Source organism: Pagrus pagrus (genome assembly GCF_965226575.1).
Source record: "Pagrus pagrus genome assembly, chromosome: 16".
Classification (NCBI taxonomy): Eukaryota; Metazoa; Chordata; class Actinopteri; order Spariformes; family Sparidae; genus Pagrus; species Pagrus pagrus.
This window is the reverse complement of record NC_140200.1, coordinates 18,205,638-18,217,882: the sequence shown is the minus strand read 5'-3', so window position 1 is coordinate 18,217,882 and position 12,245 is coordinate 18,205,638. Positions and strand designations below refer to the sequence as shown.

Sequence of the window (12,245 nt, the reverse complement as noted above, 5' to 3'; positions counted from 1 at the left end):
CTCACTTCACCTGCCACTGGCTAGCTAGCTTACTGCAATAGGACAGGCATTCACTTTTAGCTGCAATGTTCAGAGGCTAACTTTAAGTGTTAACTCCTCCAACAGGCTGACATCATTGATATGCTGCATTCACGTTCTCCTCAGACGGTCCCATTTCTCCGTTGTTCCTGCTTCAATGTGTTCAAGTCGGAATCCAGGAGCAAGTAGTATGAACACCAAAGTAGACTCCAGTGTTGAGTTTAACTCGGTTTAACTGTATCTCTCCTGTAAGCGACTCCATTTAAAAGCCTCTTTATTTTTGATGAGTCATTCTCTTGCGAGTCAGTGAGAGGAGTCTTAGTAGGAGCTCAGTCACACGTCTTAAGTTTTAAATCACATTATACCGATGAATTAAAGAATGTGTGTCGGGTCAGATTTCAGGAGTTCACATTTGCTGATCAAGTGGAATGCAGCCAGTTTTAATGTCATTAACGGTTAATTACAGCTGTGCTCGTCAAGCCTGGTGATCACACTGAGTTGCCTTTCTGTTTCTTTATGTGAGGCTGCAAATAACCGGGATAAATTATAAGAAAGCACAGAATTTAACCTAAAAAAATCTACTGTTTACCTTTTATGAGTCAAGTTTTTAATGCTCTCATCACTGGCAACTTTATTTCTGGTCCCTGGTTTGTGCCACACGGTATAAGCAAATTTCCTGTCACTTATTTTCATGCAGAAGAATCAAGTCCCTGTACCATCAGGGGCAGCGCTCTCAACTGCTGATATACAAATACAAAAGAACCACATTAATTTCAATTTCAGAGGAGTTTTCAAACTTTATGAATCATATCTTTTACTTGTCTGCTCGTATTTAAGCTAGACAAGAAGAGTAACATATTTTAGGTGGGAACTTTTAGGATCAAACTAACTCCTTTTGTAAAATTGATTAAGAAATAAGTTAATCTGTAAGTAGAATTATAGTCATAACGAAGACAACACCTTGTACAGTCCCGTGACGAGTCTGTCTGGACAAATATCATCCGGAAAACCATCACATTCTGCCTCAGGAGAATGTTTATACGTGAATTTATCTCCAAAATCCCAGAATGAAGACTTAAATATCAAAGTGTTGGAGTGAGGTGCTGGACACTTCTCTTGTTGCATTTTACAATAAAAACAAAGGAGCGACTCAGCCTGTGGAAAAGGGAAAGAAAACATGTAATAGGATAATACATTTGCTGAAAATACCTGCTTGCTATGTGTTGAAAAATCACAGGGTTCACTGTTGGTCCACTGGGGCTTGTAGAGGAGCCCATTATACCATAGTGACTGCTGTTGGAAGCATCTTTGTGTGGCGCCCTCTGGTGGCTGCAGCCTTAACTTCATCACACCAGCCTGCCTGTTTTATACTAACGAGACTAAACTGTGCGGTCAACATCTATCTATATCAGAACAGTTATTTCCTCTTCACAATAGTTTTCATGTTGAGCTTCTGTCTGTGTGGAAACTCTTATCAGTGAACTATCCAGGAAGTTTCTAATCCTTATTACTAAAGGGCAATAAGACAACACAGAAAGTCCTTTCTTGGGGGACACATTTAAAGGTTGAAGTTAAGTTCTAGACATTTCCCTGTAACAACATGGCATTTCTGCATCTAAGATCATTTAATATTAAGGCTTGTAAACATGCTGATAGATCAACAAACCTTCTGAAGTTTGATATGTATGATGAAAAGTAGTTCTTCAGCACCACACTATCAGCATTAAAGAGAACACTGGTGACACTTTTGATGGATTTCCAAATAGATTTTTTGCCAATCCTGCACTGCATGATTAAAAACCACCAGATTAAATTCAGTTGCATGAGTAAACTTGGATGTTTTGACCCAGAAGAGAGTCAGGGAATGTCTTAAGAATGTTTAGAAGTCTGCAGTGATGAAATGTAAGTGCATTTCGGAGGCAAATATTGTACTTTTCACTCCACTACATTTATTTCACCCTAAAGTTAGTTATTAATTCCTCAGATTGCATGCTGCATTAGAGCCAAAGTAGCATGTTTTAAATTAATTCATTTTATGGGCAATCAGATAATCAGAAAAATGTTGAATATCTGATCTAAAGTGCAAAACTTTCCAGTTTCTGCTTTTCAATATAGGAATTGTGCTGCTTTTCTTTTATGACAGTCGACTGAATATTCCAAATAGCAACTAAGTGATTAATCGCTGCAGCCCTAATCGAAATCTCCAGTCCTGTCATCTCCAGTTTATTATTATCTGTTTTTACTTGATGATACTAATAATAATACAACACGGTTGGTGTGCATGTACAACATGTTTTGTTCTTTACATTCTTTATTTATCACCCTCTTCCCTGTACCCAACCTCACAGAGCAACAATGTACACAAAAATAAAATTCTCTCACTTACAACGAAAACACAAAACCAGTGCAGAAGGCCAGTGGTCACCATTAAGTCCATAACTACATTCAGAGATCTTTTCCTAAACACAAACAAAAAGTACAGCGGGTTACAAAATCATCATATGTGATGGAGAGCCGTTCTGCTCTCCACCGTCAGTCCATCAATCCAGTTTATATTTTAAAAATCAATACAGAGGCACGTGATAGTCAGCTTTAGTGTTTCTCAAAGACAGGAGCAGAAACAATGTAGCGTACCGTATGATGAAGTGGTTAGGTGCCTTAAAACAAGGCATGTCTGCTTTATAACTTCATGGTCCTGTGATCATTATTTTCTAACAGTGGTTGTTGGAAAAGAAAAAGTCTAAACCCACCTATTTAGTGCTTTGGTTGAGAGACGAGCATGAAGAATGAATTGTGATGAAAAGAAGTTTAGTTAAACAATTTAAATGCATTCAGAGTCCTGTGAATTAGTGTTGAGACAGAAAAGCACACAACATATTGACAGAAGGCAGCAGCAGTGGACACTGACGAGGGCCTGCCCTAAGCAAAAAAAATAAAAATCAGCTGACAGGGAGGAGAAAAATATTTACATCAACTGTATACAACTTAATTTATAAATACATTTTAGGTATAAATTAGAAAAATAAAACAACAAAAAGCTACTGTAGTTCAATCAGCTACTGCTACTCTCATTTAAAATGCCAGTCTGATTATTAACCCTCTGTATATTTGGTGAAAAAAGATCAAAAAAAGGCACAGCAATGAATAATTAGAGCAATTTATCCCTGCAAATTTCTACAAGTCACGACACTAAATCCCCATTGCAACAGACATGAAAATATAAATTAAGACGATTTTTTTTTTTTTTACCATTAAATGTAATTCCAACAAGTTCCCACACTCAAACAGCATCTACACTAGCATCACCAGTTACAGTTTCTTAAATAAATTAAGGCTTTCAGGGGGGTTTGCGATAAGTCGTCAAGGAGAGCGCCCTGATTTTTTTCTGCTTCCTCTGAACACATCATACAGTGTACCTTTCATGCATTAAAGGAATAGTGTAAAGGAAAGAACATCTTTTGGGGAGAATAAAGCTCATTTTCCTTCTTGCCAACAGACTGATGCCACTCTCATGTCGGTACGGTAAACACAGAGGTGGCGCTAACAGCAGCTTAGCTTAGCATAAAGATTGGAAACGGGGAAACAGGTAGTATTACATCATCGCTGAAAAGGATTTTAAAATGATAATTCGCTATCAACACATGGTGATTTTTGTGGTTATTGCAATAGCAACAATATTTTGATGAATTGTTCAGTCTTAGTACAGTGAGTCTTTCTTGTATCTTTTCTTACTGTCCCCTTCCCGGTTGCTATTTGGGCAAATATCTTGTTAACCGACGACTCTTAAAAGGAGCCGCTGACACTGTTTTTGCTAAGCTAAGTTGCTGCTGGTTGTAGCTTCATATTTACTGTACAAACATACAAGTAGTGTTGACCTTCTAATCTTTATTTCGGCAAGAAAGGAAATAAGCGTGTTGTCCCATAATTATTCCTTTAACTTGTAGTGTGACCGTGTGCTGTCGAGTATTCTGACTCCTACAAACATATGTTCCTATGTTCAAGGATTTAAATCCCCTTCACACACACACAAACACCCTCCATGAACTCGTTATGTACAAGCAGCTCAGCGGTCCTCAGTCCTACACGTAGACCAGGTCTCGGCCCTGAGTGGCTGAGCTGCTGGCTGCCTCCTGCGTCAGGCCCTCCGAGTCTGCCTCGTCCTCGTTATAACCCTCGTACTCGATAGGTTTGGGGCAGCTGTACGGGTGGCCGTTGTCATCGAAGAAGCGGCGGAAGGTGAACTCATAGAAGGCGTGTTCTGGATGTTTGCCGTTGCGGAACCAGCCGTTGAGGGTGTCGTTGAGGTTGTCCTCGCCGTCGCTGTCGCTGCTCCACAGTTTATCCGGGTCCACAGGGTCGAAGTTGGAGGTGTCTGTGGAGTGGGCGATGGTGGGGATGTAGGGCGCCACCTGCTGCCGTAGGTCACTTGAGAAGTCGATGGTCTTGAAAAAAGGATGAGCTTTGATTTCGTCAGCGCCGTTATGGCCGAGGCGGTCCTCTGGGCCGCGGCACAATTTGACTATAAGATCTGACGCCTCTGGGCTGAGCTTGGCTGGCGGGGGAATGTGCAGCATGCTCTTCCAGTTTATCACCTGGTTTCAACAGCAGAAACAACATTAGAAACAATGCAGCCCGTAGATACAAAACATTTCACTGCAGGTGCTTCACATACCTTCAGCTGTGTCTCCAGGGGTGTGGTGGCTAAGAAGGGGGGCTGTCCAACAACCATTTCATACAAGATCACACCAACGCTCCACCAATCACAGAGCTGGGTGTATCCTGGAGGAGATTAAAGACGTCAGTCACTCAGCAACAACATCTTGAACAAAGGTTTTGAGTCGGGCTGACCCAAATTATTTGAAGCTTCTACTGTTTTTTAAGTACAAACATCCTAATCAGCATCCAAAGAAGGAAGAAATTGTGTCAGACACTGAAAAATAGGCAAAGATGATAAAGAGAGCGAGAAGTATAGCTCTTCTGTTTATATCTAGTCTCAAAACCTGCACACATAAAAAGCAGTGAGGGAGCATTTCTGTTCTGCAGAAATGCAGTCCTGCAAACTCTGGGCTGTGATGAGTGCCAGCTCAACCCTCCACGCTTCCAAGTGCTCAACACACGCTTGCTCGTCAAGTTCGTCACGATTTCCTTTCCAATGTCATTATAAAATTCAGTGTTTCCACTTTCAGTTACATTCCTCACATTAAAAAATGTTTCCAGCGGGTTCCACAGTGAGGTACAAAGATTATAAATGTAAAAAATAAAAAAGAGGACAATGGGATTGGATGGGTACTGCAGATCTGCAGATACCTTAAGTTGAGAAATCGGGAACTGTCAGGAGAAAAAGGTTGCATAATTTACTAAATACTTATTGGATTAATCTAAAGAAAATCATTGTTGGATTAACTGATAATGAAAATAATTCACAGTTGCAGCCGTACTCCCTAGTTTACAATCTTAAGGTGGAGATCTCTTCATGTACAGTACAACTACAGTCCTGAGGCAGGTCCACTGTACCTGTTCGCAGCAGCACTTCTGGTGCGATATAGTTGGGCGTCCCCACTAGTGAATGTGCCAAACAGCGCTGGTGCTGCCGGGCCTTTCTCCTCTCCAGAGGCTTCAGGCGGTCTGTGCAGCGGCAGTTGGCTGGATCTTCCCATTCCTTACTGAAGTCCATGCTGTCCTGCCTCACATGGTCACCTGGAAAGAGACCACACAACAAGGTGCTCGTTACTCTGCTCTTCAGATGTGGTTTTCTAACAGGTATATGGTTCTTCCATTTGGTGTTTTCATGATTTCCACAGTATTCACTGAATGTGACATTTCACTGTGTCTCATGAAGGGTTCCAGGAATTTGGATTTTTGAAAACCAAGAGTTATTATTTGGACTGAAACTGCCAGAAGTCATCTCATTATTTCCATACAGCAGGTTCAGCAGCAGAGAAATTTGTTCCTGGCAGTTTAAAGGAGATCCAAATGACATGCTGTTTATTTTCTGCTCGCCGGTTTAAGACAAAAACAAAGTTGACTGGGTAAAATTGTTTGTAAATTACCTGATCAATCTTTCTGAAAGTGGACCTAGTGACCTGCATACCAGCTGCCTTTGTCACCTTAGTACACACCTTAAGACTGACACTTCAACACTTTTAATACCTGACTCATTACTGGCATTGTGCCCTCCACATTTAAAACAGAGGGATGGCATTTCTGCTGTAAGCAGAACCAGAGTGCTGAAAAGATCTGTCAACTGACAGAAAATTAATTGGCAAAGAATTTTATAAGTTAATTGCATTTTCTAATGCAAGATTTCCCCAAATTTGCTGGTTCCAGCCTCTCAAATGTGAAAAGTTGTTAGTTTTCTTAGTGTTTTATAGCAGTACATTTAATGTTTTTAGGTTTCGGGTCAAAAAGTCATCTGAAGAAGTCGATTTGAGCTCTGTTTTGCATTTTTCAATCATTTTCTGTCTATAGCAAATGAATGAAAACACCAACTGTCAAATGAATTGCTAATAAATAAAACTGTTAGTAGCAGCCATGTTATACTAAAAACATTTCGACCTAATAAAAATAATGTGGAAATTTACTTTAAGCTGAATTTTCCACATAATCCATCAAACCACAGGTAATTTGATTTGCTCCCTCTTCACAACAGCAATAATTTCTGAAAACAAACTTTTATTTGAGAATGCATGGTTTGTATTGTAGATTTGAGGATAATTCAATATTTTAGATGAACTGTTATTATTAAAAAAGAGACCTACCACTCTGGTAATACTTGGAGTCGTGTGTCCAGCGGAAGCCGGTGCAAAGGCCGAAGTCGGTCAGTTTTATGTGTCCGTCTCGGTCTATGAGGATGTTATCAGGCTTGATGTCCCGGTGGATGAAGCCCATCTTGTGGACGCTCTCCACGGCGCAGGTGAGCTCTGCGATGTAGAACTGAGCCAGCTCTTCTTTGAAGATGCCGAGCCTGATGAGAAGGCTCATCATGTCCCCTCCAGGTATGTACTCCATGACAAAGTACAGATTGTCCTTGTCTTGGAAGGAGTAGTACAGACGCACCACCCACTCGTTGTCCGCCTCAGCCAGGATGTCCCTCTCTGCCTTGACGTGGGCCACCTGGTTTCTCAGTAGCACATCCTTCTTACGGAGTGTTTTCATGGCGTACAGCGCTCCTGTGTCCTCTTTTCTGGCCAAGCACACCTCACCAAAGGCTCCGATGCCAAGGGTCTTGATTCGTTTGAACATAGATTTATCCATCTTGGCCCGCTTTAACCGGATGTAGTTGGACTCTTTCTGGCAGAGCATCATCCGCATCTGCTCCTGAGCTTCTGAAGACAAACCCACCTGAGCACAGGACAGAGTCAAAAGTGATTTAATGGGCCACGTGATCTCAAAATGGCTAAAAAAAGTTGCATGAAAACACACAAGTAGTCCTGGTTAGATAGAAACTGTATACACCGAAGGAAACCAGTACAAAATGCATTAAAATGATCTATAAATGCAAACATAACGCATTTTCCTCATGTGTTAATCGTTGCTGTAGTCCAAAACAAAAATGCTCGAGCAGTGACATGATCAGTGAGATGGAGGTCATCGAGTGGCATGCATCCTCCCGCCACAACATGCTGCATGTAGTACATTTAAAATACAGAAGACCAGACTCTCAACACAATCTTACTTGAATAACCGATGTGTGTGGACTATTCTGTCACACAGGACAGCAGAGATACTTTTACCTTTTTTAGATCAGCTGTTAGTGACAGCAAGGGGAGAAAGGAAGAGAAAGAACAGCTAAGAAAATATCGAACAGCATGAAAAAGACAATCACAGAGAGAGATAATACAGTGATCACAGGATAGTAAGAAAAAAAGTTTGAAAAGAGTGACAGGTTTACTTTTAAATAGCAAAAATTAGAATACAATTAGAAAATGATGTGACTATGTGGTTGATGTTCTCACCCTATTCATTTCACTTTCCAGCTGCTTCCTCCTCCGAATCCTCTGCTGATGGTTCTTTAGGATATTCTCCACATGTTGCTCCATAAAGAACTTGAATGCCTGCGGGGAGTACAGCGCAACTCTTCCACACTCCCCTCTCCGCTCTTCATCCCTCTTGTTGCGGCGGACAGGAACCGGCGATGTTGTGATTTGCTTCTTCTCCTTCTCTGTCGCTGTGCTGCTTTCAGGAGTTTCTGTTGTCTTGTCCCGGGAGCCGTCACCACCGCTACTCTCCTCTTCTGCGGGCTCCTCTCTGCCTGTGCTAAGCTTATTGGCCCCTGGATCATAGGCAGGGGGGGAGGGTGCAGCCTGCTGCTGGAGGAGATGCTTAGGATAGGGTGGAGGGGGGCCCTGGTAGCTGGGGACTTCTGCGACAACAGGGATCTGAGGTACAGGGGCTGGGGGTTCTTGGTAAGCAGGTGCAGCTGGAGGGGGTGGAGCCTGCTGCATCCATGGCGGGTGTGTGGGAGCGACAGCAGTGTGTAACTCAGGTTTCTGGACACGCATGCTTTTGACTGGCTGCAGGATGGGAGCCTGGGTGATAGCAGTGACTGTGGTGGCAGAGGGCTGGGAGCTGGCTGGGTGGGCCTGTCTGCCATTCAGCTGGTGGTTGTTAAAGGAGTTAGAACGAACTGGCATGTTGTGCTGCCATGATGGGGACAGATCCTGGTTGCTGTTGTTGCCAGAGGAAGACTGGGGCTGGTTGGGAGCCTGAGACCAGGACTGAGGAGGACCTATGTTGTACATGTCAAGGTTGTGACTGTTCCGGTTGGGAACCATCATGGACTGAGGGATGTTCCCACCGTTGACGTAAGAGGGAGATGACGCAGGTCCTCCTGCCTGCATCTGGTCAGTGGGACTGTGTCGGCTGCTCTGATTGACCGGGTACGGGGGAGGAGGCTGTCTGCTGCCTCCGCCCATGTAGTCTGGCTGTGGGGAGCCACTCTGTGACCAGCTGGAGGGGAAGGTGAACTTATTCCCCCCGGAGGCTTGCATTATGATGGGCTGGTGGCCCATAGGCACTGGGCTGATCCCGCGTTGATTCTGAGGTGCTGCAGCTTGGTAGCCATCGGGCCAGGCCCCCTGGGGTACAGGAGAGATGCGGGGCACAAGGTAGTCCATGTTGCCAGAGTAGCGCTTGGTTGACGGGTTGCTGTCCCAGGATGGTGCAGGAGGCATGGCACCGCGGTTTGGTGGAGGTGTGACACTGCGCACCTGAGGCGGCAGTGGAGGATTGACTCTCTGGCTGTTGGCAGGGTGACCCTGTGGGAAGGCGGGAGGTGGTCCGGGGCTGTCTGAGCGGTACATCATTCCATCCACCATGAGAGGACCATGTCGAGGAGCCAAAGACTCCTTTGAGCCTTTCCAGCTCGGCCTCCTCAGCACAGCCTGCTGGATATGAGGAGCTCCTGCAGACACACAAAAGCAAAATCACGATCAAAGTGAATTGAGAAAAATAAAGTATGACGTGTAGCAGTGTGTCCTTGTAGCAAAATAATTCAAACCCAAGTCCATCTAAAACTGAAACTAAAATAAACAAGTCTTAATAAGGTTTTTTGGCAGCTAACAGTTGTTGCACCGTGTAAAATATGTTAAATTCACACACAGACATGCACACATAAGTACGGTATGCTCTCACCTCAGAGCCACATTTCCAAGACTCAGTAATTAACTTGGTGTGTACAAAGTTATTAAATGCAATAGGAATGGAAGCTAAAATTATGAAGCCCGAAGTAAAACTTAGCTTGTTGTAAGATACACCTATGATCAGTATTTCCTTGCATTGTATTTTTTAAATAAAAAGGTCCAGACAGGTTGTCAAAAATCATTAAACAACTGTTGAAACCAAAGACAGTTTCGAACATATTGTCATGACTTTCCTTGAATGTGCCACAATGAGCTCATTATGAAATGAAAACCAAAAACCTAATTTCAAGTCAACTTGTTCCATTACATGATGCAGTGACTCATTCTCTTTTTGTCAGCATGTATTGTCATTTCTTTAAGCTAATGTCCCAAATCTTGGAAACATTATCGAGGCTGAATGAACACACCTTGATGGAAAATAAAAGAGGAAACCCAGCATTTAGTCCCAGTGGACAGTTACGTACCTTGGGCTTTCAGACCTGTAGCGTTGGGGCTGGCAGCAGCCATCTGTTCCCTCATCGACTCCTGGTAGCTCACCTTACCCATGTAATCTGCCCCCACACTGCGAATATTGCTCTGTTCACGAGGCAAAAAAGATACACATTAAATTTAGAGTTTGGTTTCTTGTGCAATTAAGCTGTAAAACACATTTATTATTGCATTTTTCAGTGTTCAAAAGTCAATTAAATAGACGAAAAGTCGCAACTAAAATTGTTTTCATTTGCTATTTATCTGCAAATTATTTTCTTGGTTACTAAATTAATCCTTTTGTCTGTAAAATGTCCTTAAACAGTGAAAAATCACAAGTGTGCATCATTCAGTTTCCTATTTTCGGTCCAAAACCCAAAGTTATTCAGTTTACAATGATATACAACAGAGAATAGCAGCAAATCCTCACACTGGAGAAGCTGCAAACAGGGAATTTTTTGGAGGTGTTGCTTAAAAAAACCAAACATAATACAATCATGACAATGGCAGCAGAATAATATGATGCCAATCAGCAAGTAAGCTTTCCCAACTTGTTTCGACTGAAAATAATTGCAATGCACTCTGTGCGACTTCAGACCTGGATCTCAAGGACTGGTTCAAAACAAGCAGCCACTGCCAACTGAGAAACTGCTTTTGTAATGACACCTGTACAAGCTCATCGTCATTCCACTTTGCATACTTTTCATTTTTCAAATAATACTCCAGTAAACAAAGTACACAGAGTGATTATTCTCTATTACAGAGTTATATTTAGAATGAAAACCAACAACTGGTTTCGATGACAAAAACACTCATCTCACCTCCTCAAACCCAACAAACGGGGGATCCATCGACATGTGTTTGTTCACCTCGGGGCCTGAAGTGCTGGGCTCATTGGCGAAAGGCATCAGGGATTTGCGGATCTCCTGTAAAGCCTTATGGTAGGGGTTTTTGGGGTTGCTGCAGCGCCCCTGTTGCCTTGGGTCCTCAGGAAGCATTTTTCCAGCTCCACCAATTTCCACTTTAGGTGGGTCAGAGGGTTTGGACAAGTTACGCAGGCTGTTCCTTATTTCCTGCAGCATTTGTTGGCTGTTGCCGCTGTAGTTACTGGTGGGAAATGTTTTGGGTCTCATCTGTCTGTATCCTTCGGGTTTCTCCCCTCTCTTCATGTAAGAGCATGTATGATGACAATGAGGGGGATGAAGAAGATGTCACTCAGTCCAGGGTTGCAGAAAAGGATGGCAGGGGTCTGACCTCACATCTGCATTCTGCTGACAGAAATAAAAAAAAAAGGCAATGTGAGATGAGCATACATCCAGAGTACATATGTTATTAGTGAACTGGTTGGACAGATGAGATGTAGAAAGGGCTAATAACAGATGCGAAGAGATAGACATAAGAAATATGATTATTAGAAATCAGACTATTTCGGAGTTAATATGATACTTTAGCTGCAGAAAAGTTGTATTTTAATGCTTTGCCATTTCACATTAAGCTGCACTTGTTGCTCAAAGTAAAGTATTCCCTAACAAAACAAGAATCCGTCCCCTTGCTAGCGTCGTTAGCAACACGGGGCTAGCAGAGCGCTAGCTACATTAACGCTGATTGTGCTGCGTTAAGTGCGCTTAAATTAAATTGTTTATCACATTCGTCTCAATTTCTCCGACATATGGCGACTCATGAACTGCAAGCTGAAGTTATCGCGACTTTACTTTGCAATAAGTCGAAAGCGCAGCAGTTGCTCCGCGGCCTGTGTTAAAGGCATCCATTTGCTGCTAGGCTAATTCAACAACAGGTTGCGAATTAGCTGCTAGCTCGGGACACAACTGGCAACAGTTGGTTAGCTATTAGCCGTGTCTGACAACTTACCAGAGTCTGTATCTGCCGCCTTCCTCGACAGTTTTCCTATTTTGACAACAAACGATATTTCCTTGACCTTACTAGGCGTCAAGGACGCGAGTTTAACTTAAAATGTCCTTGTTGTGCCGAGCTGGCTTGTTCCTTGTCGTGTTGAATTCCTGGGATGTCTGAATGACAAGTACAACAGCAACAAGCTGGACACGGAGGAGCGACACACATCCGGTTCTTTTCAAAATAAAACTCTAATAAAAGTGGCTC

At 42.8% G+C, this 12,245-nt stretch overlaps 1 protein-coding gene across 2 annotated transcripts; it reads right to left on the bottom strand.

Annotated features, from left to right (window-relative positions):
• Positions 1-2,294: 2,294 nt before the first annotated feature.
• On the bottom strand, positions 2,295-12,179 carry lats1 (large tumor suppressor kinase 1). Of its 2 annotated transcripts, none has more exons than XM_084377671.1 (8): positions 11,997-12,179; positions 10,949-11,398; positions 10,124-10,235; positions 7,974-9,421; positions 6,777-7,359; positions 5,533-5,715; positions 4,691-4,797; positions 2,295-4,610 (listed from the first exon to the last, which is right to left on the bottom strand). In XM_084377671.1, the coding sequence occupies exons 2-8, from the start codon at positions 11,294-11,296 to the stop codon at positions 4,098-4,100; spliced, it is 3,294 nt and encodes a 1,097-aa protein (XP_084233797.1). In that variant the 5' UTR covers positions 11,297-11,398; positions 11,997-12,179; the 3' UTR covers positions 2,295-4,097. The 2 variants fall into 2 exon arrangements, with proteins under 2 accessions (XP_084233797.1, XP_084233796.1); XM_084377670.1 differs by having other exon boundaries at positions 10,949-11,395.
• Positions 12,180-12,245: the final 66 nt, after the last annotated feature.